Genomic DNA, 25833 nt, shown 5'->3' with positions numbered 1-25833 from the left:
GAGGGGAGAGGGGCAGCTAGGAGAGGAGGGACAGCTGCCCAGAGTCACCTCCCCTGTGCCACCGGCTTGCAGCCCTGGCCTGCTTACACCCACACTCGGCAGCCACAGGCAGGATTGGCTCAGCAATCCCCTCACCCCCAGGATGTTGAAGACACCACCCTTTGCCCCAGAGCCTGGGGCCCGGCTCCCCACACACATACCCACAGTCCCAGGACCCAGCCAGACCCACTCGGAGCCAGGCTTTGGGGACCCAGGGAGGCAGCAGTCCCCAGAGGACTTTATTGCCATTCTGCCCAACAAAGACCTTTAAGCTTTGTCGTGAAACAGACTGGAGGCAGTCCCAGTGTAGAGGCACATCCAGTCAGAGAGCCGGGGGTGAGTGCCCGAGATGTCTTGCTGCAGCAGGACGGCTTCAGGTTAGACACCAGACAGCACTTCCTAAAAATGGGAGGCTTCCTGGGACCTCCCTCCTGAGAACATGTGGAGGCCCGGGTAATGTATGGAGGCCGGGCAGAGTCATGCCCAGGCACCCCGTCTGGGGCCCAGCCTTTCTCGGGGGTGGGGGAACCCAAGGACCTGCACATACCCAGCCAGCCTTGAGATTCCACAGGAGGACCAGATAATAAAGTGGAGAATAGGGGTGTTAGCTGGGGGCCTGGCCTGGGAGACAGGCAGGAAGGAGCCCTCAGCATGGTGGGTCCTAGGGGGCAGGACGGAACGGGGTGGGCAGGGCATGCTAGAGGGACCTGGAGCCATGGCTGGGGCCCCTCCTCATGGGCAGCCTGACTGGACAGAAAGCAGGAGGTCTTAGTCTTCAGGAAGCTCTGCCTGACTACTCCCGTCTCCCTCCCCCATCCCTAAATAATGTGTCACACAGTGGTCCGCAGGACGGGCTCAGCAGACCCCCCCCCGAGTTTGACCCACCAGCCTCTTTGGGCTCTGTCCCCAGAACTGGCTCTGAGACACACTCTCCAAGCCAGAATCCAGCCACGAGGCTGGGAATTTATGGCGGGGGCACTGTCACCCCATCCACGATAGGGACTTACTGGGCCTGGGGCTTGGGGCTTGGGCACTGACCCCACCCTCAAGACTCTGCAGAGGGCCACCACTTCCAGGTTCCCAGCTGCTTCTGCCTGTGGAGGAAGCACATGGGGAGGCACTGCCTCAGGGACACAGACCAGCAGCCTGGCCCCCAGCAACCCTCACACAACAGAGTGCCCTCCCCCACCCCCGCCCTTCCTGCGCACCCACATGGGACCCCCAGTGTGTCTGCTCCTCGCTCCAGAGAGGGGCCTGCGATGATGGGGAAGAGGGATGGCTCCCCAGGGCTCCTGCAGGTGAAGCCCGTCCACCAGGAAAGCCAGGCATTTCCCGCTCCTGGGAATTGGGCACTCGGGGAGGGGCAGCGGAGGGGGAGCTGGTAAAACCGTCAGGGCAGCCTTCTTGGAGGTGGCAGTCTTGGGACAGGGCGTGGAGGTGGGGGCACTCACGATGTGCAGGGCATGGCGCCCATCATAGCCCGGCTGCCCCAGGTTGGCCCCGCCTGCCACCAGGCCCGCAGGCCTTTGCTGTCTGCCCTGGATGCCAGCCTGGGAGGGGGTGGAGGGGGAGCCGTCAGGGCCTGCTGGGCACCCATCCATCTGCCCATCTGCCCGCCCTCCCCCCGATGGGGTGCCCTGGGCGCTTTTACAAAGCTAGGTCCAAACAGCTGACCCAGCAGGGCCCAGCCCTGGGGCAGGAGTCGCTGGGGGCCAGCGGGCGGCCTGCAGTCTGGTTTCACCCAGTGGGCGTGACTGTGACTCAGGTCAGGTCAAGGGAGTGCACACGCATGCATGAGCACACACACGTGCGCACATATGCACGAGGATGCACACACACCCCTCCCGCCCCGTGCCAGTTTCACATTTCACAACACAGCTCTCCCTGGGGTGGGGCCCACAGGGGCAGAGGGAAAGTTTGAAGCAACCGGACACAGGAGGCGCCCCAGGTGGAGGCTGGCCCTGGACCCCAGGGGGCTGCCTGGCTGGGAGAGGAGTCGGGGGCCCACCTGCCCTGGAGAAGAAGGTTGGGGGCCGTGTAGAGCACCTCTCAGGCTAGCCCCAGCATCCTCCTCACCCTCCCACCCCTCCTGGAAAGAGCCACTCCTCACCCCGGGAGGCCAGGTTGGGGCAAGGCTGGGACACGGCAGAGGAAAGCCCCACTGCCAGCTGTGTTGGCAGTGGGGCAAGGGCCAGGGACAGTGTCCCCTCATCCAGAGGGCCCCTAGTGAGCCGCTCCTAGGCAGGAAGCATCAGCCGCAGCCCCCACAGCAGCATGGGGCAAGCTCTGGGTTGAATCACACTAGATGGCACCTCCGGCCCCTCCCGCCCCTGTCCCCATGCCTCCAGCAAGGGCCTGCCTGGGGAGAAGAGACCCACCCCCCACACATTCACCCACAGAAGGCCTGGCTGAGGGGCCCCCCTCCCACACCCCAAGTCCAGCCAAGTAGCTCAGGTTGGCTGAGCCCACTTCCAGAGTCCCAGATGATGGTCTTAGTCCCAGCTCCTGGGGACCTGGCTACTGCCTCATCTTCCCTATCTTGTTGTAGAGCCAAGTTCTACCTGGGCTGCAGCCCTGGACCAAGATACCCCAGAAATCCAGTGGCTGTGGGCTGGTCCCGCAGGGTCAGCCCAAGCCCCTCCCTTCAGGGTCCTCCACCCTTTCCCACCACCTCTGCACGCCCACCTCATCCCCCTCATTGCTGAGAAGGGCAGGGGATGGATTAGCAAGCAGCACTTGTCCCCCCATGGGACGCCAAAGATCGGAGCAGAAGGGGCTGAGGCAGCGGGCCAGTGAGGTCTGTCCCCCACCCCCTATATAGAGGACTGGTGGTCTCCAGGGCCAAGTGAAGTCTTGCTGGTGCCAAGCTTGGGGGTGGGGACAAGGAACCAGAGCTTCAGGGTCCTCTTCTTGCCGAGCGTCCACCTCCCAGCCAGTCACCTTGAAGTTCCACCATCATCACCCACTCCCCAGGCCTGGGGGGCTCCCAACTTACAGGGGGACAGACCCAAGGCACTTCCAGTAACCCCCACCAGCTACCCACCTGCTCTGGCCCAGGTCTTTTCCTGCCTCTGCCTCTCCCATCGACTCCCCACCGAGGTCACTCCACAGCCCTCGGACCTGCCCATGCAGGGTGGGCACAGGAGGGGCGGGGGTGGGTAGCTGTTCTAGCTGCCGGGGGACTGAGGAAGGGCGGGGCTGCAGAGCTCACCCCCACCCCCGGCCCACAGCCCAGCCCCTCTCCCACCCGACCCACACAGCTCTCCTTAAGCCCACCATACATGAACACACATACACGCATATGCACACACGTGCAGCCACATGTACACGCATGTGCACGCACACACCTTTGCTGGGCAGCTCTCTCGCCCGGAACGACCCCCATGTAACGTGGTCAGGGCAAACCCCTCTTCCCGTTGGCCAAGCTGGTACACACCAAGTGCAGGGTGGGCTCTTCCCTCTCTGGAGCCCCACACCTCAGCTGACCTGTCGCTCCCAGCAGGCCTAGCTTCCCTTCCTCTAGCCCTGTCCCCATGTCCCCTGAAGCGCAGATGCTCTGGCCACCCTCACCCGCACAGCTCCGTCCCTGCGTCCTCCAGCTCCTGGGGGCACAAGCGGGCCCTGGCTGCCCAAAGCAGCCCAGTGACACCCAGATGCCTGCCATGAGAAAGAGCGGCTGACTGTCCACCCCAGCCCGGCCCGTGCACAGCCTCTGCCTCTGCTCGGACACCAAGAGAGCCTGATGTCCTGTCCAGGACCCACAGCCCTGGTCCCAGACAAAGCCAATCCCTCCAACCTTTTGCCAGGCCCCGCTGATGCCATCTTGGTGTCCCACCATTTGTCCAGAGCACCTTCCCAGGACATCTCAGACCAAGCCTGGGCCTGGGGCTGGGGCAACTGAGTCAATCTGGCCATGAATCTGCCCCAGGGGGTGAGGTGGGGATGAGGCACCAGCAGACAAAGGTAAACCATGGAGTTAGGCTGGCCCAGGATGCCAGGGCTGGGGGCCCAGAGTGGTTTCCAGAGGCGGCATCGCTTGCCAAGCTGTCTGCTGGGGATGGGGGCGGAGGCTCCAGAAAGGCCAAGGAAGAGAATGCGCAAAGGCCCCAGGCTGCACAGCGAAGGGATGGCGCCACAATCGCCAGCTGTGCCCCTCCCCGTGCAAAGTGTCGGGGTGCACCGGGAAGTACATAGTCACCCCGCTTTTAGGGAGCCTGGGAGCAGAGAGGGGCAAGAGCTGAGAGGGTCGCCAGGCCTCCCCCACACCCGGCAGAGTCCTCTGGAGCCCTCTAGATCCCTCTGGGGTGGGCCGGATGGCCAGTGCCACTCAGGACGCAGCAGGGCTGGATGGGCAGCCTCAGGGAGCCTGGCAGGGAGTGAGGCCAGGAGACCGGTTGGGGGGGTTGCAACAGCCCGGAGGGCATTGGGCGGGGACAAGGGGTGGGGCCAGGTGAGCTCATCTCCACACTACCCGCCCACGCCCAAGGACACCCAGTCCGGAATCTCCAGCCAGATCACCCGAGCCTGGGTGCCTGGGCACGCCCTCAAGCCCTTCAGCCTCCCGTCCACGGCCAGTCCTGTTCGGAGCATCCCTCAGTCCTCCTGGGAGCCTGGAGAAGGTCCCCCCCATCAGCCCAGTACCATTCACACAGGGCGACACAGCCGCCCCAGGGCTCACAGCTAGGGAGGGACATCAGGACCGGACACGGCAATCTGGAGACCCCAGGCTCCGACGCCCTCGGCCTCTCTCCATGGGGCTCATGAGCACCCCCTTCCCAACATAACTCAGGGTCCTGCAAGCCACGTGCCCCCCCCCGGGGGGGGCAATCCTGGGCGGAGCCAGGGAGGGGAGGGCCGGGCCAGCGCATCAGACAGGTGAGCAGGGCGTTCCCGTGGGAGGCGGGGTTAGGGCGACAGTGAGCCTCGTGGAGGACATGCACACGCTGATGCCAGACACACGCTCACATGCGTATCCACGCACACACTGCACGTCTGGGCTGCTCTGGCCTCTGGGACGGGGAAATGCGGAGAGAGGCCCAGTAGGGGCCGCACAGTGTGCCCCACCCCACCTTGGAAAGCCAGTACCTGTGGGAATATAAGACCCCTAGAATGGGGGGGATCGAGTCTCTACCACACCCTGCCCACCTCGTGCCCAGTTTCAACTGCCAGAGGCAGGCCAGGCCCAGCACTTGGAGAGATGCCAGGAGTGGGCATGTGGTGGCCCCATTACCCGGCCAGGCCTCTGGGGGAAAAGGAGCCACCCCCACCCCACCAGGGGGCCCTGGGGTGTCCTCAAGCCTTAAAACCCACTCCTTAGGCCTCGTTGCTGGCTGCCCAGGTCCCACCCCAGGGAGAGGGGTCAGCGGGCCTGGCTGAGAGGCAGGAAGGCCCAGCTGCCCAGGCAAGGCCTGTGTCCCCTGGGCTGTGTCCCCAGCCTCCTTGCCAGTGACCACCTGCTTGTGAATATTTTCCTTTAACATGGACCCCCGCACTGCCACCCAGCAAGGTGGACCCCCCCACCCTGACACACACACACACACACACACACACACACACACACACGCACGCTTGTGCACATTGCAGGTGAGGAAATCGAGGCTCAGGTGTGGAAACCCCTGCAGAGGCCTCCGTGTGACCCCAGCTTCTGGCTCTCTCTGCTCAGCGTCCTGTGCTCCCCTCCTTCTGAAGACCAGACCTCAAGTGCCCACACCAGCTGTACCCCATCCCAGCTGGCCCAGGGCCTCAGGGTACCCCACCCCCAGCAGGGCACCCCACACACATACCATCCCCCAGGCTGGGGCCCTGCCTTTAAGAAGCCAGGGTTTTTTGGGTGGGGCCGGGTGGGGGTCCTCCCACACTATGCAGGCTGAGCCTGCCCTCAAGGGCACCTGTGCCTGTCCCAGCCCCATGTCTGCCACTGTGGAGCCTGCTCTGCACCTGCCTCAGCCGGCGCGGAGCCTGTGGCTTCTCCCCTTGCCCACCCCCACCCCTGCAGCCCACAGGTGTACATAGATGACTTGGGGAACACCCAAGACTCCCTCTGGCTTTGTCCATAGAGTTTTTCTTTTCTAGAAACTCTGTGCCAAGGTCTTAATGGGCCTACCTGGCTCAGCTGGGAGGCCACCTCCTCCATGAAGCCCTCTGAGCAGGCACGGCTCCAGAAAGCAGGTGTCCTCGGCCCCACCCAGCTCTGCCCGGGGAGGCTGCGTGACCACAGGCAAGCCAGCAGCCCTCTCTGTGCCCCGCCTGCCCAAGTATCTGCCCCTCATGGCCAGCAGCAGCGGGCTGAGGCCATCCTTGTCACGGGCGTTCACATCTACACCTCTCCGCAGCAGCATGGTGACCACCCTGGCGTGGCCCCCCTGGGCGGCCATGTGCAGCAGGGTTTGACCACTGAAGTCCTCCAGGCTCAGGTCGCTGCCCTGGAGTGACACAAGGGCACCTGACCTCCTAATGGAGGGCTGGGCAGGGCCAGGTAGGCCATGGAGAGGGGACAGGAAGGGTTAGGGTACACCCCTGAGGATGGGCTGGCACAGCCAGGGTGCCCACCCCCAAGCTGCAGTGAGACCCACCAGCTGGCAGGACAGCACTGCTGCCTCGCCTGGTGAACGAGGGCTGAGTGGGGTTAGCGGGACCCGATGAAGGCCGTCCTGGCCACAGCAGGCCTGGCATGGCTAAGGCTGGTCCCTGAGGGTAGGGGGCCAGCTCACCAGCTCCACAAGCACTTGCAGAGCCTCCCGGTCACCGGCATGGGCCGCGGCACAGGCCAGACTGGGTGTCAGGGCGTCGTGCACAGCACTGGCCTGCTGAGTGGGGATGGCAGAAGCCTGGGACCCAGGCCTCACTCTACAGTCCCCAGCACCCCCAAGGGAAAGGGCAGAGCAGAACTAGTGGCCCGGTTACTGTGTGAACCCTGCCATCCCCCACACGTGGGGAGAAAGGGCTTCAATCGCCAGATCCAAAGGCCTTGGGTTCACATGTCATTATCCCCTCCAGAGACCCACCTAGGATCCCCGCTCCCTGGGAGCAGAGGCTAGGACACAAGGCCATCCCCTGGCTCCATCTTCACTGGCTCTGTGACTCGGCTCTGCCACCGCCCTCTAGGGTTGATTTCCTATCTGTGTTCCCTACAGTCAGGGCTGGAATCATAAGTCACCCTTTGCGGAAGCGTGGGACGGGGTACCAGGCCCTGTCCCTGGAGAGAAGGGCCCTGCTCCACAAGTCTGCATGTTCCCAGAAGGGCCACCTGCCCCCAGCACCTGGTTGTCCAGAAGTTCACCGAGATGCCAGAAGGCCGAGGTCACAGCTCAGGGACTGCACCCCGCACCCACAGCCCAGCCTGATCACCAAGCCACCATGGGCGGGCTGGCAGCCCCAAGGCAGAAAGGGCCCATGCAGCCACTCTAATAACAGGCTGCACACCTCAGCCCTTTCATCTGACCATCACCCACCCCCAGCAAGTGGTAGTTAACACCACCACAGCTCACCAAGACAGGCCTGTCCCTGCAGAGGAGAAACTGAGGTACATGGGACCTGCGGCTGGACCCAAAGCAACGCTCTCTGTCACCTGCTGTGCTCCCACGCTTGGCCATCGTGGACATGTTGTCGGGTGCAGGGAGGCCCCTATCACCCCCACAGACCCGAGGCCTTGAGGCAGCTCCTCAGCTGCCCCACCCTTCCCAGGTCTAGACCCCCAGCTGTGAAGGAAAGGGGGGCTTGAAGGCTGGGCCACATCTCCAGGTGCAGGTGTGCGGCCTGGAGCCCCTGGTGCTGAGCACCTGGGAGACCCCCAAGCATCCTGGACAGGTGGCGTCCCATCTTGTTCAAGCTTCCCCAACTCCTGAGGCAACCCCTGCACCAGGGGCCTGCACAGACAGCCAGAGACAGCAGCCCAGACAAGCTGCCCCCACTGTGTGACCACCGACTACACGCTGGAAAGGCTCCACTAAATCGCCCTGGCCCTTTCTCACAAACCCTGCGAACCCTCCCGCCATGGACCCCAAACCTTCCTAGGCCCTAGGACTGAGCCATGCTTGGCACATCCCATGGCAACCGAGTGGGTGCCTGGCCCTGCCCTGCCTCTCAGGCCCCCGTGCCACCCCTGCCCCCATCGGCCAGTACTTGGCTGCCACTCAAACTGAGAAGCCAGGTGACCCTGCAGCTGCAGCCAGGACCAGCGCTTGTCCACCATGCGTGGCGTCATCTCCCCCAGAAGGTCCTTGGCCAGCAGCCTGGGGAGGAGAACACTGAAGGCCGGACTGAGAGGCCCAAGGGGCCAGGCACCCGGGCATGGGTGACAGCCTGCCCTGGGCCTGTAACTCACCTGTGATCAAGGCCAGGTCCCCACAAAAGGGTGCCCCTACCCTCTGGCCCTACTAGCTCATGGTCCCCCAAAGCAGCAACGGCCTCTGCCCAGCCCCAGGGGCTGGCAGCTTGAGGGCCTGGGGTCGCCATGTCCGAGCCCCACCTTGGAGGGGTGGAAGCAGGGGTGGACAACCTGGGAATGGTTTGGCGAGCCTCAGCCTGTGCCAGGACCCGAGCTCCCCAGAGAGAGCCTGAGGACAGGCAGTGCCTGGCTTAGGGTCGGGCAAGGGGTGGGGTGAGCGCAGGCCCCACTGTGGGGAGCCCCACATTCCTGCCCCTTCTACAGCACCCTCAGACACCTGCACTGGGCCCCACTCTCACTCTGTGACACCCCAGGCATGCCCTCCCACACACCTCCTTCCTGTCATCCGGGCTCAGCCCTGGCCAGCCTAGCACGTATGACAGCTTGGCCAGGGCAGCCTCCGACATCATGTCGAAGCCAGAGACGATGCCGGCTCCCACCATGGCCTGCGAGGAAGGGGCATGTGGTGGGAAGGAGCCGCTTACCCACAGCCCCCCAGCCTGGGGTTTCCATGCCCCAACATGCCCCTCAGCCAGTAGGACGTGGGGTCAGAGCCCCCTTCCTCTCAAGGCTTTTTTTCCCCTGCCCCTACCATGCTGGCTGCATAGTCCGAGGTCACAGACCCCTGAAGGCAGTGGGTGCGGTTGACAATGACCAGGCCGCACTCTGCCGCTGCCCACAGCTCCTGCAGCAGGTCCGGCTTGGCGGGCCCATTCCGTAAGCCGAAGGTCTCCATGACCACGCGCTTCAGGGGGGGCTGCAGGAAGGTCTGAACCTGCAGGGCGGTGGGTGGGCTGCAGGTGGGACGGGGAGGGCCTTTGCTTCCTGCTCCAGCAATTGAGACCAACAAAGCTTGCTATGGGCCTTCCCGGCACGGTCCCAGGGAGAGGGGCCCAAGCCAGAAGTAGCCAGGCACCTGCTATGCCCCAGACACCTGGGCTCCCAGCAGACCACGTGAGGGGGCTGCTCCCCACCACGTCCTCCCAAAGGGACATTTCCTGTACAGTGTTAAGGCCTGGCGCAGCAGGACTCAGAACACTGTGGAACACATCAGAGAAGACAGGAGAGGAAGAAAGGCCACCAGAGGCCCTGACCAGGTGGCAGCTCTGCCCCATCTGACCCACAGCAGGGGATGCTCTGAGTGAGATTGCATCAGGGGTAATTAGGGACACAGATAGGGATCCCTGTCAGGCACCAGCTCTGCCCACATCCTGAGAGGCTGGAGAGCTCCACTCAGACCACAGGGAACCACCACACTGACAACTGGTGGCAAGGGGCCAATGGCAGGAAGCAGAGGACTGGCCAAAATTAGTGACAAGAAAAAGCGGAGTCCTGGAGCCTCCCCAGTCAGCCCCCGAGGGACCATGTCTCCACCAGCGTCTGCACAGACAAGCCTATGTCCCAGATAAGGTGATTGGGCTCCAAAGCAGGGAAAGGCGTGCATGTCCTCGTGACACTTCACACAGGCCAAATTTCACCCAGGAAGGGCTCAGCCTCAGATGTGAGGGTGGAGGGGCTTCCCTCAGTGGTTATATTGTCAGTTTCTGCGTGCCTGGGCCTCAGGTGGGCCTGGGGTGATGCAACGCGGAAGTGCAGCAGGGGGGCCACACTGCAGATGCCTTGCTCCAAGTGGGGTCTGCACTAGCTTGTGTGGGCACCCAGGAGCCATGGGGCCATGGGAACTGCAGACAGCACAGTCACAAGCAGCAGGTGAGGCACTGGGGAGCCATGGGCGGTGTTAGAGCTGCAGAGAACACACTCACAGGCCATGGGGGGACGCATGTAGGAGCTGTGGAGGGCTGGCTCAGGGGCAGCAGCTGCAGGGTGGGCCAGGGCAGCCCCTCCCAGGGAGGCGGGGATCCCAGGGTAGAGGCGCAGCAGGCCCACGTCATGCTCCGTGCTGCTGTGCACCACCAGCCAGTCCTCCCTGTCAACCTTCCGCACCAGCTCCCAATTGACTGTGACGACACAAAGGGGTTGAGTGTGAGAGCCGTGGGCCACCTGCAGCAGAGACCCCAGCCCAGGCCCCCGACCCTCTGTGCAGCCCCCCTGACATTTTCAGACATTGCCAGTCTCCCCACATCCACCCTTCCTGAAGGCAGATCCTCCTACCCTGGCCTCACTCTGGCCTGTGCCAGGCTCTGCAGGGAGGCACAGGACCTGGGGGAGAAGGTGCTTATGGCCCAGTGAGAGAGAACCATGGACTAGTGACAGGTGACACAGGTGACGATGGCGACAGGGCCCCAGGGTGGGGGTCTTGGCTGGCCAGGTGAGGGGGCAAGAGGACCTTGCAGAGATGGAGGCCTGGCTGAGCCTGCAGGCTGCACAGGAATGTCCAGGGAAGGGGGATCAGCATCCAGCACGTGCAAAGGCTAGGAGGGATGACAGGTGTGGCAGGTGTGGCACACAGCTGGGGAACCACATGCAGCCTGTTGTGCTGGGTCCCAGAAGTCGGGGCAGCACCCTCTGATCACCTACGGTGCCCGCTGCCCATCAAGTCAATGAATGAGCGAATCAGTCAATGAGTCTTCTGGACCCCTCACCGTTGGAGAAAGAAAGCCTCATCCAATTCGCCCCCAAATCCTAGAGGCCTAAAGTGCCCATCACCCCCTCCCCATACCCAGGGTGGGGAACAGTGGATTTCCAGCCCTGTGGAGAGTGGAGAGGGGCAGATATTTGGGGTCGGTGCCCCTTGAATCCAGCCCTGCAGAGGATCTCCCTGGAGGGTCGGCCTGACCGAGGGTCTGCAAGCCGCCAGCCATCTCCCACCTTCCCGCTCACCCAAGGAGCCCAGTGCTGAGGACACAGCCCCGTTCCCGCAGCCCCCTGGGGCGTGGCAGCCCTGAGCCGAGCCTATCCCGTGCTGGGGTAGCAGACACCATGGAGACCCTCTAGTCCAGCTCTGGGAAACCGAGGCCCAGAGAAGGGAAGGGACTTGTCTGAGATGCCACAGCACCGGGATGAGAATGGGGCCCAAGGACCCCCCCAGGCTCTTCCTCCTACCCACAGGGGGATGGGAGCCCATATGCTGCCTGCTGTTCCTGCCAGTGCAATTCACACGGAATAATACACAGAAGAGCATTCCAGACACACGCCAGCAGAGGGCATGGGAGACATGGGCGTGCTGCGGATGGGAGGGGGAGGCGGCGGGATCCCCAGGCAGAGAGTCTCATCCTCCTGCCTCCCCCACACCTGCAGCATCAATCAGCCCCACACAATGGCAGTGCAAGATGTCCTTTAATTCAGGGACTTGGGTCTCAGCTGGGCAAGCAGATAATGCGGTGGGGGGAACCCGAAGTTACAGCTGCAGCGTGGAGGGGGTTACACAGACAAAGAGGTCAGCCCATCGCCTCCTGAGAGCTTGTGGGAGCATCTCCCTGGAATCCCATGTCCCCACTGCCCCCCAGGGCCTGCTGCAGCCAGGGACAGCACTTTCAGAGTGCAGGGAGAGAGGACGGGGCCTGTGACCAGGCGAGGTGACTGGCCCAACCCCTAACAACCCCATAGCAGAGGCTCTGGTCACCCTGCTTCACAGACAAGGGAAGTGGGCACAGGAGCCTGAGTGTGTGGTCCCCAGCCTCGGAGCTGGACGCAGCAGAGCCTGAGGGCAGCTCTGGCCTGTCTGTGCGGCAGCGGGGCCCACAGCCAGTGAGCAGATGGGCCAGCAGGAGCCCAGGTGGCCTGATTCCCCAGCAGCGTCCCCTTCCCCACCTTCCTCTGCTCCGGCAGGGCAGGCCAGAGCCAGGGCTATGGCACACGTGCCCCGTACACACAGGAGGGGACAGGCCCAGCAGGACCCACAGTCCCCATGCACCCCTGCCTCAGTGCCATGCCAACTGTGGCTGGCAGCCTCTGGGCACCAAGGCCCTGCCTATAATTCTGTGATGGCCCAGCCCAGCTGCCCTGGCTTCCCATAGGGGAAGTAAAAACCCAAAGAAAGGCCCAGCCCGGGTGCTATCCACAGCTGGCTTTCAGGAGGGCAGGGATCTGCACTGATGGATGCGGGGCCCTCATTTGGCCCCCACAGCCCCATGCCCAGGGGCCCCAGCAGACACACCCTGGGCAGAACGTGAGGTTTCTCAACAGCAGGTGCCAGAACCAGCCTGGCAGCCTGACATCAGGCAGCACAGGCGGGGCGCAGGTTCCCACATTCCCGCACACAAGGGAAACAAACGGCCGGGCTGGGGACAGGGGGCCACCTCCCCTCGAGGCCACCTTTGGCTCTGCGGCGAGAAAGCTGCTCTGCCGGTCCCAGGCCTGAGACAAGCGCCACAAGCACCTTCTCCCCTAGGTCCTGTGCCCCCTGCGGACATGTGGTCCTGGCAGAGGCCCTACAATCCGGAGTGAAGTCCTCCATACTCTGCTGGGAGGGGTGTGCCCACTGGTGTGCTCACTCCTGAGCCCCAGATAAGGTGTGACTCAGTCCCCACGGGGAGCCGGGCCTGAGGGCAGCCACCTACACCTCCATGTCGCTCCTCCTTTCCCCGGCACGGGCAAGCAAGCCAGACCACCACCGGCACCAGCTTACGTGCCACCTCCTCCAAAAAGCCTCTTGGACTGCTCTAGCCCTCAGTGAGCAAGTGGACCCCTGCCCGGCCCCCAGAGTCCTGGGAGTGCTGCACACGTTGGACACGCTGATGTGTCCTAGGCCTTACACTCCCTGGAAGGGGCTCGGGTGAGCAGTGGGTGGAAGACAGATGCAAGGTGAGAGCCCAAGAAGATGAGTCAAGACTCAGGGCTGAGCTAACACCTCCCTGTGTGACCCTGCCGCTCTCTGCCTCAGTTTCCCTCCCACAGAACCAGGTGTTGGGACAGAACTTTGTTTTCTCCTGTCCTGTCCTGCTGTGGGGCTGTGGGGCCATGGGAGGCAGCCAGCAAGTTCCCACCTGCCGCCATGCCTGGATTCCGATATGTGTCTTCTCTTGGGATCCAAGGGTACTGGGGACTTTCAGAGTCACGCGGCTGGTCCACTCATCTGGGGAGAGCCCGCAGCCTCCATCTGTTTCCACGGACAGCCCCGCCAGCACAGCCGCCCTCTGCTGGGTGCTCCAGGGACGCCCTGGCCCTGCTGGCCCTTTCCAGCTTCCCCCGCCTGTCATGCTGGAGCTCCTCAGGCTCCCTGCTCTGATTTGGGAACCCTCCAGAAGCCCCCAACAGGTCAAGGCCCTGGCTGCCCACAATCCATCACCCACTCTGGGAGGATCTGCTCCTCCTTAAAATAAGGGGCGGGGGCAACGCCTGCTGCACCAGGGGATTCCCAAGGAACTGCCCCTTCCCAGCCCCCAGCGACACTGTGTGCCCACCCACATGCCCGACTGTGGCTCAGGCCCAGACAGAAGCCCGACGTGGGCGAGGGGGCACCTCCGGTCTTCTGAAGGGCTGGGACGCGGCACAGTCATGCAGGCAAACGAGACCAGCCGCTTGGGTTTGGAACAAGCGGCCCCGCCCTGCCGTGCAGAGAGCCCAGCCCCTGGCGAGGCAGCAAGGCCCCAAAACCCCCCCAAAGGCAGGCTTCCCTGGGAGCAGGTCCCTGGGGACAGACGCCCCAGTGCCTTGGCCCCCACCTCGGTCAGGGAGCAATGAAACACAGGGCAAGTTTGGGGGCTGCCCCTTAAACACTGGGGCCCAGGGCAGACAGCAAGGCCACTCCAAGAACCCACCTCATAGGAGGAGAGGGCAGATGCTCCTGCCTGTCCCAGGAAGGGGTGTCCAGGCTGGGTGGGAGCCTGCCGGGGACCTGGAGTGGGATGGGGGCCGGGGAGAGGCCACGAGACAGCTGGCCCAGAGTCCAGGAAGGCGGAGTCCCTTAGCAGCGTAAACAGCACATCCGGATGGAGAGACAGTGGTCCTGGGAGCAGCTCTCCTGGGGGCCATGAGGGTGCCCCGAGCCGCCACAAAGCCTGCCCAGGGCACCGGTCCCTGATCACAAGGTCCGAGGCCACTCCTATAGCCAGGGTAAGGGGGGTACAGCCTCCCCAGGGGCAGCTTGAGACATGGGTCAGCCCCACAAGGATGGCTGGGCTGTCTGCCAGGCCCAGAGGACAGGGACGAGGTTACACTGCAGGAGCCATGTCCCAGAGAGGGTGAGGTGTGTAGCAGAGCCAGAGACAGTTGCTGAGAGGAACACCTAGGCAGAATGCACAAGGGACGGATCCCCCAAACCTCTCCTGCAGGCCCCCAGCTCGGAGCCTGCAGTGATCTGCTGAGGCCTCCCACTTCCCCAGCAATGCAGCCCACCTGGCCCACCCTCTCCAAGCCGACCTCTGGCTTCTTCACCGCCCAGGGCAGCACCAAGTGCTGCGCTGCCTCTCCCAATTGAGGGGGACCCCCCACCCCGGCCACTGAAGCCCCACGTACAACCTCCTGTAGGTGCCACAGGCAGGGCATTGGCACTGGCTCCGCAGCCAGCTAGCCCTGCTATCAGGCTTGGCTTACTTGTGACATCAGCGCCCAGGGTGGCAGGAGGGGTCAGGTTGAGGGAGCAGAAGGCCGCGAACCTCTGGGCATCCACCTTGGTCACCTGGTTGCCCTGAAACAGCTGATTCTGAAAGAACAGACACCTGCGGGAAGGAGGGGTGGCAGCTCAGAACTGGGACAGGCCTGTCTGGGGCCCCGGCCACCCTCCAACTTCCTCCCTGACATCAGCAGGATCGCCCAGATCCAGGGCAGGGTGGACTGTAAACCCACCCATTGCAGGCAGAGACCCTCCTAGCAGTAGGCGCTGCAGACAACTACTCTTCCCAGACCCCTTCCTGCCCTGCCACCCACCTACAGGCAAATCCAGAGCCTGCAAGGGGCTAGGGAGACACGGGCACAGGGTATACGGGTGGCAGGTGTCATGAGGGCGCCACGCTCACCTCCCCTCCACCTGCCCACCGCCCGCACCCTGCTTCTCAGGGAGCCCCTGGTGAACTCAGCCCAAAGGTGCAGAGAGCGCAGTGATTCCGGAGACCCCTCCCCACAGCCAGCACGAGTCCCTGTAAGCCCAGCCTGGAAGCCGGGGTGGCGGCTCTAGTCCCTGCCCCCAGGCTCTGGGCTGCTCAGGAGCTGTCCCGAGGAGGGACTGGTGTGAGACTTGGGCAGCAAGACAGGGCCTGAAAATGTTGCGGTTGGTAAAGCCCCTGCCCCGGGGATGAAGCGGGCTCTGCTCCTGTCCCTGGTGTGGTGGGGGAGGGAGTCTTTGTGAACGTCTTCCCACGACTCCACACGAAACAGGGAGAGGTGGTGAAGGGGACAACAACCGAGTCAAAGCTCAGTTGGGTGCCATCTATTTTTATAGAAACTTACTACGAATCTATAAATACAAATGTACGCGTGTACCATAAAATCTGGAAGAAATTACTCCCAACTATTAATGACTGAGGAGCAAGGCTGGGATGACTGTTTCCTTCTGCTTTCTGAATTTCCCAGGTCTGGGACAGTGGCTGTGCCCCATCTGGACTCCTCGGGAGCACACAGGCTCTGCCACCCACTGCTCCACCCTTGACCCACGCAACCAAGCCCCCCCGCCTACCCTGCAGAGGCCGGGCCAGGTACCTCTGGGATCATGTACTGGGCGGCCATGAGCAGAGCCCCCAGCAGGTTGTCACAGCCATCGTTCCACAAGGTATGGATGGGCACCTGGGGGACAGGCCGCAGGCAGGGGCTCAGGTCCGGGAAGCACAGGAGGATCTAGCTCAGCTCTCCAGGCAAACCCCTCAGGCTGAGCCAAGGAGCCCCCACGCGGGGATCTGGGCGAGAGCAGGGCTGGGGCAGGCGTGGGTGGGCAGGGGGCGGCGTGGGAGACGCAGCCACTCAGAGCAGGTGGGCAGCCAGCCCGCCTCCAAGGCCAACAGCAGTGCTCCCCGCCAAGATGCCACTTGCACCCAGGGCCTCAGCGCCCCCACTCTGCTCCCCCAGCAGGTCTGAGTGCCAAGTGCCACCTGTCCCCACACTGGGAGGAACACATCACTGGCCTCTGCTCTGGGACCACGTGGCTGCCCAGTGAAGCTTCCTCACTACCCTAGTGGGATGGAGGACTGGGCAGAGGGTGGCCCAAGGGGGATGGGTGGGTGGGCTGCAGTGGAAAGAAACTTCCTAAGCAATGCCCAGACACAGTCCAGCTGTGTCTCTCAGCTGCCTCTGTTGACTGTGGAGGGCAGTGCCCAGCTCCCCACCACCCCTAGCCAGGAGGGTGCAATGGGCAGGGCTGCTGTGAGTGTGCAGGGGCCAGGGTCTTCAGGAGGGGCAGCCGGGGAGTGGCCAGCAGGGCAATGGTCAGTGCAGAGCCTCTGGAGGCAGAGTTCTGGCCTGGGGTGGCAGTCATGGGTCCTCCCCCCAGGTCTGCCCCTCACATGGTCTATGATGGTGTGAGAGCCCCTGGCCTATGAGCCTCAGTTTCCCCTTGGGTGTAACAGGGATATGGATACTTCACTACAGGCCAAGTGAGTATTAGAAGATCACACATGTGGAAACTCCTGGGGCCTGCAGTGCTCCTAAACACGCCACTAATGCGTCCCGCTTCCCCAGGGCTCAGGAGGGTCTGGAAGAGGAGAGTCAGGCCCAGCTCTGGCCATCTTACATGAGCTCCGAGACGAGGGACTGGTGTGGGGAAGGGAGGCCGGAGCAGGAGGTGCTCCACAGACGGCAGGTGTGTGCAGTGGGCCCTGAGTGGGGCCATCCCACCGCAAGACCCTCTGGGGGACCAGGGAGACCCGCCGGGCAAGCAGCCTGGGCACAGCACTGGCAGACCTGGCAAGAGTGCGTCCCTGGAGCTTTCTGGAGCTTCCACAACGTTGTGTCTGAGAGGACACAGGTACTGGCTTCCCACACAAAGACCCTGGCCTCTGCCCCATCAGGAGGGACCTCCAGGGGCTGGGGTAGGACTGGCCCCAATGGCCACTGGGGTTTGCACTTGTGAAGACACCCATGGGCAATAGGGATCCCGAGTCAACCTCCAGTGGGCCCTGATGGGGGTCCAGACCTTCCCTGCCACCTCCCCTTAAGTCCAGCAGTGTTCTAGAACATTCCATTAGCTGCAGGCAGGTTAGGGTGAGAGAGAGGAGGGAGTGTCATGTGCCAGGGTCCCTGAGGATGGCATCAGTGGAAACCACAGCAGGAAGAATAAAGAAAGGGACAAGGCGGGGAGATGACCGGGCCTCCCCGGGCACCTGCCCCGGGCACAGCCACTGTGCTGAGTCAGGCGGTCGCTGTGGGCAGCAGACGTGAGGCCCATCACAGAGAAGAGGAAAGGACGCTGCCAGGGCTGAGTCGGGGCCGGGCTCTGGCAGCTCCCGGGGCCTCGCAGTTCAACGAGGCGGTCGGCAGGCCGTGGGCCCCGACCCCAGCGGATGGCAGTGCTGGCACCTGGGCAGGACCGGAGCGTCCAGGAGCCGCAGCCGGCACAGGCGCAGCAGGAGCTGCCTCGGGGAGCTGCTGGACTCAGCGAGAAGACCGGGGTCCCGCCTCGGCCCCCGCCGCACCGACTGGCCCTGTGGCCTCAGGCATCCCTCACCGCGAGAAGCCTGGGCCCCGAGGCTACCTGGGCTCCGGTGAGGGTGGCAGTCTCGTGCAAGGTTCCGAGCAGGAAGGAGAGTACCGAGGCGGCGAAGGCCATGGCGTGGTGCCAAGGACGGCCGCGAAGCCGCCATGGCGCTCGCAGTGGCGCTCGCAATGCTGCCGCAGGAGGCGCCGGGGCTCGGGGCAGCCTCCTCCTCGACGGGGCGCACCGGGGCTGGGCTGGCAGCCTGTTCCCTCCACCACCAGGAAAGGAAAGAAGATCGCCCGGATGCAGAGAACGGACTCGGGGAGGCGCTGGTGGGACCCTGTCCCCTACAGGCCCAGAAGGCCTCCTCCAGAAGGCCAGCCCCTGCCGCTGTCCCAGGCCCTCTCGGGTGAGCCTGCAGCTCTGTGCCTCGCTCAGAGCATGAGTGGACGTAGGCCTGAGGGGCCTTTGGACATTCCCAGAGGAGAGGAACGCCCCGCAGACTCCCAGCCAGCGTCCCCCCGCCCGGCACCACAGACAGGGATGCCCAGTGAGGCTGCTCAGCCCGCGGGCCACGCCAGAACTCAGCCCATGGCTCCGAGAGAGCCCCTGATGAGCGCCCATTGCCTCAAGGGCAGCAGGCAGCCTGGGAGGTGAGCAGCCTTGCAGTCCAGTGGGAGGCTCCTGCCACCTGCAGGACACACACAGTGGGCACAAGGCAGAACACCTGCAAGGTCAAGGCACAGCCACTTGCTGGGAGCCCACGGGGGAAGGGCCTTCCAGGTAGGGCAAAAGCTAGAAGCCCTCCCGGGCATGCTGGCCAGTGCAGCAGGACAAGGCTGGCCATGCAGGGATATCCCCTGGCCACCACCTCCTGGAGGGCGGTGAGGCTGTGCCTCAGAGGGCAGCTGGCCCAGGATGCGGCTGCAGAGGCACAGTTCTGAATGCCAAGGGCCCCACACGACGCCCAGGCCCCTTGGAGAGGGCCTTCCCTCACGGTCCCTTAAAAGACGAAGCCTGGTTGGCCTGGCAACTGCACGGAGGGACTATGGTGGGGAGCGGCGCCCTCTGCTGGCCACTTGGAGCATGGCCTCAGGCAGAGCCAACCGGGCTGAGAAGGCTTTTGTAAGGTGGCAGGTGGCAGGACCCTGCAGCAAGGACTGCAGGGCACTATACCGGGCCTCAGGAAGCAGTCGGGCCTGGCCCAGTGGGCACTGCCAGCCACAAACAGGGGAGACTGCCCTGGACCACCATGGCCCGGGCCAGATGTGCCCTTGGTGGGCCCATCCCAGGACACAGGAAACAAACCCAGGGTCGCACACTATCCCAGGAAGCTCATGGGGCAGGGGGTAGGGGAAGGAGAGGGGGTTGGGGAGGCCCAGGAAGCTGTTCTCCCCCAGGCAGGAGAAGAGCACGTGGCTGGGTGGAGCTGGTGCGCTTGGCTGCTGGGAAGGGAGATCCTGAAAGATCCCACTGAGGGGAGCAGGGGTTCTTAAGGGATGCAGGTGGGAACTGGGACTGGACGGGATGGGAGAGCCCCCCGCCCACGGGAGGCAGTTGAGGTAACAGGGGAGCAAGACCCGGCTTGCACGGGGGGCTGCGGCCGTCATGGTGGCTGTGGGGGAGAATGAAGGAGAAAAGCTTGGGGCGGGGGTGGGGCCCCCGCTCTGCTTGCAGGGTAAGGGGTCCACACTCGAGACCCTCACAGGGGTTCTGTGGTTCTGCAGTCCTAAATCCACCAAGACTGCAACTGGGGCAGGGGACCTGGGTGTGGGCCAAGCATGTGGAGCTTGCCAGTCTCGGGAAACCACCCCACATACTAACTGGGACAAGCCAATTGTACACACAAACCAGGACAGCTGTCCAGCCGTTTCCTCATCAGGAAAGTGGACCTGGCCTGCAATGCCCATGCTCTGCTAGAAAGGGGGAAAGGACCTCAGAGCCTTGCATCTGGGGGGCGACCCGAGGACACAGCCCTTCCCTGAAGCCATCATTCCCAGATGCTCCCAGGCCTCAGGCTGGGCAAGCCAACCCTACCACAGACCCACTCTACTCACCTGCTCCAAAGTGCTTCTGCAGCGTGGTCCCGCCCAGCCCCTAGCCCCGCCCACACCCTGCCCATGCCTCAGCCTCACCCATTCCTGCTAGCCAAGCCCATGCCCCCAGCCCCACCATGCTCCCCTGCCCCACCCACGCCCCCAGCCCCACTACCTCTATGGTCTGGGCTATCTGAACCCACTCATTGATGGTCATGTCACTGGAGTCAAAGAGGGGGTGGCACTCCAGCACCCTGCAGATGACCCTCTGATCGGGGCTGGTGGGGCTGCAGTGGGGGCCAGAACAGCCAGCTCCTATACTGCCCCACCTCCTGCTTCCACCTCTGCTGCTCTCTAGTCCACCTGGAGCCCCCTGCATGTCGTGGGCTCTGGGCATGGGCAAGCTCTCAGCATCCTGAGCACAGGCCCTGCCTCCCCTCCACCTGTAGTCCCCAGGGGCAGGGGCCGTGGTCCCCAAGAGGATGCCAAGACATGGGCCAGGACAGGCTGTTCCCGAACAGTGTCACCTTCCCACACCAGCTCTGAGCAGGAGGCTGGGACCAGCCCACGATGCTGGGAGGAGGCCGCTTGCGGGAAGGTGAACCTCAAGGGCCACCCCCAGCTCAGCCTCCCAGCTGCAAAGGGCTCCAGGCAGCTGGGACCAGAGCCCCCGTGCTGGGGAGGATGAGGAACCTGGGCCAGCCAGACTCTCTGGATGGGCCCGGTCCCTAGACAGGGCACCCTCCTCATGCTTGCTTAAGGCTGCTACCTCTGTCCCAGTTCACATTAGCAGGGACTCAGGCGGCATGGGGTTGGGGGAGGACAGATGGGACCAGGCCCACCTGCAGTCCACAGGCCCTGCCCTCCTCCCAGGTGGCAGGAGGCTCAGGCTCCAGTGGAAGGCGGCCATTGGTCAGCTCTAAAGCCCCGGGAAAGTAAGGATGGCCTTGTGTAAACAACTCGCATGAAAGTGCTGAGAAACCAGAGCCTGCCCCTCGGACCCAGAGGCTGCCACATGGGCCCCCAGAACAGCCAGCAGTCACGCCCCTGCCCAGGACCCCCAGAGGGCCCACACTCACTGCAGCACCAGTGTGTCCTCGGGGAGTCCACATGCCCAGGCCTGCTTCTCGTCGTGGAACATGGGCAGTGTCCTCAAGACAGCAGCCAGACCCCTCCCAGGGACGAGCACTGCAGGCACAGTCCAGGTGGAGTGTGGGGTCAGGGGCCAGCAGCCATAGCCAGCTGCCACAGCCACACACCCCCTTCCTCCCTTGCTGGGGGCCAGGCCCTGGGCGGGGGGTGGGACCAGGGCTGGGCTGCGTGGGAGGACAAGGCTACAGCTGCCACAAGGATCCTCCAGAGGATGGATGGCCATCCCGTTTGGAAGCCATGGCCGCCTCCTCTGCAGCCAAGCCTACTCCTGTCTTGCACCTTGACAGCCACCCGAGCTCTGCCTGGGTGCACCCCCATCTCCAAATACGTCCATACTCTGGACTAAGACTCAGGGGTCCCTGGCCCCCTCCAGCCTCTGTCCCCTCACAACTCTGCCACATGCTTCCACTGTTCTACCCTGTGGATGTGTTGCTGGCTCTGCCTGAAAGTCCTTCTGCCCTGCCCCCACTTCTCACCCCACAGGTGCTTCAAGCTCATGGCACCACCTCCAGGAAGCTCCCACTGATAACCAGGCCATAGTGACCTCCCACATGCTCCCTCACTGGCCCTCGAGCTCCCAGAGTGATGGAGTTTGGATGTGTTGTCCCCTCCAACACTCATGTGGAAATCTGATCCCCAATGTGGCAGTGTTGGAAACTGATTGAGTCATGGGGGTGGATCCCTCATGAATGGATTCATGCTCTCCCTGGGGGAGGGGGAATAAATGAGTGAGTTCTTGCTCTATTAGTTCCCGCGAGAGCTCGTTGCTTAAAAAGACCTTGGCACCTTCTCTCTCTCTCTCTCTCTTGCTTCCTGTCACCATGTGATCTGCTTGTACCCGCCGGCTGCCTGCCACTCTCCGCCATGAGTAGAAGCAGCCTGAGGCCCTTGCCAGATGCAGCTGTCCCAGAATCGTGAGCCAAATAAACCTCTTTTCCTTATAAATTACCCAGTCTCAGGTAGTTCTGTTATAGCAACACAAAACTGACTAAAACACAGAGGTTATGACCATGTGTGACTCCCCCAGAGTCCAGCTCAGGTCCCCTGCCCCCGCTCCCCCAGCCATTAGGTTGGCCCCACCAGCAGCAGCTCTGCCACCTGCCTGCAGGCTCTGAAGCTCAGAAACATGCATCTAAGAGGGCACTGAGCAGAAATGGCACCCTGTCCTAAGAAAACCCTCAAAAAGTCACGTTTCCTGAACAACGAACAACCCCTCAGCAAAGGCTCCCAGAAAGAGCTCTCGATCCAAGTCCTGGCCTTTGTCCCACACTGCCTCCTACTAGCTCTGTGACCTTGGACACGTTGGCTAACCTCTCAGCACATTCACCCCTTGTCAATGTTCTATTGAGCATCTCTCACGAGCCTGGGCACCAGGACACAGCAGCAAGGACAGCAGGGTCCCCCCGAGAGAAGCATCCTCAACAAACTCATAAGACCTTCGGGACCAGTCAGTGGCCAGTTCTGGGCATCAATGTGGTCCCCAGCCTTTGCCTCTGCTGGTCAGATCAGTTTCCTATTGCCACATAATAAATGACCATGAGCTCAGCAATAAAACAGCACCCCCTTTTATCTCCCAGATCTGGAGGTGAGGGGTCCGGCTTAGGTGTCAGCAGGGCTGCATTCCTTACTGGAAGTTCTGGGGGAGAATCTGTCCAAGCTTGCTCGAGGGGTTGGCAGAATTCAGTTCCAAGGGGTGCAGGACTGAAGTTTCCTCACTGCCTGTCCATCAGGGATCATTCTCAGCTTCCAGAGTCCCCCATGTTCCCAGGCCGTGGCCCCTTGCTCCATCTTCAAAGCCAGACCTCTCTGGCCTCATCTCCCCAGCCTTCCTTTTCTGTAGCCAGCCAAGAAAGTTCTCCATGTGTAAGGGTTCCTGTGATGGGATTGGGCCCATTCGGATAATCCAGGATAACCTCCCATCTCAAAGTCAGTAACCCTCGTCACATCTGCAGAGTCCCTCTGCCCTGTGAGGTCACGCGTTCACAGGTCTGGGTGAGGACGTGGACATCTCTGGGGGCCACGATTCTGCCTGTCCCATGGGGCATGGTGGGGCGGTGGGGGCAGGAGTCTCCGCCTCTGACCCCTGGGTGGACAGCAGTAGGCCTGGGGGTGGGGACAGCTCGGTGCAAGCCACGTTATCACGCAACAAGAGCATGGAAAGCTGCCACCAAAAAATGTGGGGAAATAGCCATGAACGAGGGTGAGGATGTTTACAAAAACATTCTTCTGGATTTCATAATATTCTTGGCCTTATACAGTTTGTAATTTGTTGTGATTTCTTTTATCATTCTAAGTAAATATCCTCATTCAAAGCTAACTGATTTTGTAAATTGTATCACTTTTCTTAATGAGGGCCCCCCAAAAGCTTCAGGCCCTGCAAAACCCAAGCCACCTGCCCCCTGCCTGGGGCCCCACAGGCAGGTAACTGAGTTCACTGGTGGCCCAGGAACTTCTCAGCTCCCTGCTGAACGTGCTCACCTGGAAGGGAGGGTTTGCTCACTAGCCAGCGGATCCCCTGGAACTGCCCAAGTCAGGCTTAGGATGTGAATGTGGGAACGTGTGGAACCACATTCAGGAGGTGCAGGCCAGAGTGCAGATGCCATGTTGCAGTGACCAAGCAGCCATGGGCATCACCCCAATGGATGAGGCTCAGCCACTGACCCACCACGGCCAGCAGGCAGGGACTCACTGTCAGCCACCTGGCCCCACAGCTCTGGTCTCCCTGCCATGCAGGCCAGGAGCTGGGATCACGAGGGACTTCCGGGCAGGGGGGCGAGCAGGCAGGGCCGCAGCCTGACACAGGAGGCCTTTGGGTTCCTCAGCTGAATGTAGCGTGGCCGCTGCTGCTGGCCTGAGCTAGGACTTGAGATTACTGGCTGTTTTTTGGATTCCTGACACTCCTTGACTTGTGACACCTTCGCTGAACTCGGAGAAGGGATGGGCCGGGGTTGTCCCTGCCGCCATCCACCTCTGCCCTCCGTGACACGTGGTGCGCCCTGCCCTGCAGCCACTGTTCACCAGCAGACGCAGAAACTGTCACAACAGTGACAATCCAAACAGCTTTGCTCTGGTCGAAGCCACTGTTCCCCTGTCACCACCCCTCGTGGGGAGGTCAAGCCCACATGAGCAGTGCCAAGTGAGTTAATCACTGATGCCTGTCAGAGTCGGGACTCCAGGTGGCAGCGCCCGCAGACACCGGGTCAACATCCCCTTTAGCGGGCATGGAAAGGCCCGGGGCTTGCCGAGGCTGCAGAGCCCAGCCCCCAAGCTCTTCTTCCCTGGCCCCGGGTGCTGCCCTCCTTCCTGCAAGCCTTTTCAATTCACGTGTTTTTAGGCAAAAAAACATCACGGTTCCCAGGCACAATTTCCAAGTTCCTGGAGAACAACTGACCGCTGGTCACACATGCAAACACGGGAGCAGGCCTGAGGGGCCTCCCTGGTCTCCAGCGGCCCTGGCACCCCAGCCCCGTTGCTGCTCCATGTGTGGGTGTCATCCCCCTCCCAGGTCTCATGTCTCTTCCTCCTTCACCCCCTGGGGGCCAAACAAACCCATGTGTTCCCTCGGCCTTTCTGAAGAGAGAAGGGTCTGCAGCCCAGCAGGGCTGACCGCAGGTCACACGAAGGCTTGTGGCTGAGCCACCGGTTCCTTCGGGTAGCAGCTGGTCAGGTGAGCGGAGCTGCTGCCCTGGGAGCTGCCTCCTGTGACAACAGAGTCTGTGCCTCCACCAGGGCTGGAGGACCAACGTCTTTGTGGCTGGGACTGGCTGGCTGCTCTGAGCTCACCAGGTAGGGTGAAGGCCACACCGAGAAAGGGGCTTCAGAGCACGGACAGATGCCCGCCAACCTCGGTCTCTCACCGGAGCCTAAAGACCCAGGCCAGAGCACGCTCCTAGGCACCCGAGAAGACTTTATCCTGTCTGAACGTCCACGCCCCACCCCGGGCCCATCTTTCCAGCGTCGAAGGTTCTTGTTTGAAGAGACCTCACAGCCTCTTTCAGAAATGCAGGGGCCAGGCCTGTACACCCATGTGGACAGAGCCCAGCTGGGCACAGTCACTCGTGTGACCAGCGCAGAGGGGCAGAGAAAACAAAACGCTGCGAGTCCCCGAAGCCACCTCCTGCACACACATTAACGCACAGGACCCAAAGGTGTCCGAGTGTTGGCTGTCCTAGGTGATCTATGCCCAGCCAGGGCCCAAGGGGGTTTGTGACCACAGGGAGGTCAGAGAACGGGCGGGGCATGTTGCAGCCTCTCCGCTGTCCCTGGCAAGGGGTCCTCAGCATCCCCCTAGTGCCTTCCCACTGGCTTGTCTGTCCAGGGAAGCAGGGACAGACAGATGCTCTGGGGGCCCCACCCAGCCGCACATTCCAGGGCTCTAGGTGCTTCGCCCTGAGGGCTGCCAGCTACGGCACACGCACGGGCTGTGTCCCCGAGTACCCAGGGCGCTGGCACGGAGCAGCCATCGAGGTGAGGTCCTTCCGGGGCGTCCTCCCTCCTCGCTTCCAGGGCAGGGAAGCCACCTCGGCCACGAGGGGGCTTCTTAGGGGGTGGGGGGGACCTCGGAAAAGCCGAGACAGACGGGAACGACCCCCAGCCCACCCCACTCCGGGCCGCACAGCTGAGCCGCTTCCAGACGCGGTTCTCACTGACTCCGCCGCGGCACAGGTGAAGGGCCTGAGGCTCCGAGTCGCGGCCAAGGCGGGAGGCTCCGCATGCCGATGCTGCCGCCGGTGTAGACGGCCAGCAGCCGCCGCTCC

General features: G+C 62.8%; 1 protein-coding gene across 1 annotated transcript in view; it reads right to left on the bottom strand.

Moving 5' to 3' along the window:
- Nucleotides 1–306: 306 nt before the first annotated feature.
- Nucleotides 307–25833, bottom strand: part of ASPG (asparaginase) — a 26476-nt gene continuing 949 nt past the window's right edge. The window contains 20 exon segments of the mRNA XM_008576697.1: nucleotides 307–396; nucleotides 1047–1133; nucleotides 1491–1543; nucleotides 1546–1589; nucleotides 3610–3696; nucleotides 6286–6461; nucleotides 6750–6845; nucleotides 8161–8221; nucleotides 8223–8270; nucleotides 8756–8871; nucleotides 9018–9194; nucleotides 10265–10383; nucleotides 14861–14985; nucleotides 15939–16045; nucleotides 17946–18025; nucleotides 18028–18070; nucleotides 20100–20211; nucleotides 21004–21112; nucleotides 21362–21378; nucleotides 25789–25829. Coding sequence (XP_008574919.1) covers nucleotides 307–396; nucleotides 1047–1133; nucleotides 1491–1543; nucleotides 1546–1589; nucleotides 3610–3696; nucleotides 6286–6461; nucleotides 6750–6845; nucleotides 8161–8221; nucleotides 8223–8270; nucleotides 8756–8871; nucleotides 9018–9194; nucleotides 10265–10383; nucleotides 14861–14985; nucleotides 15939–16045; nucleotides 17946–18025; nucleotides 18028–18070; nucleotides 20100–20211; nucleotides 21004–21112; nucleotides 21362–21378; nucleotides 25789–25829 — 1788 coding nt within the window.

Source organism: Galeopterus variegatus, unplaced genomic scaffold, assembly GCF_000696425.1.
Source record: "Galeopterus variegatus unplaced genomic scaffold, G_variegatus-3.0.2 Scaffold62, whole genome shotgun sequence".
NCBI lineage: Eukaryota > Metazoa > Chordata > Mammalia > Dermoptera > Cynocephalidae > Galeopterus > Galeopterus variegatus.
Note: the sequence above shows the minus strand (reverse complement) of the source record. Positions and strands in the feature narration are given on the sequence as shown.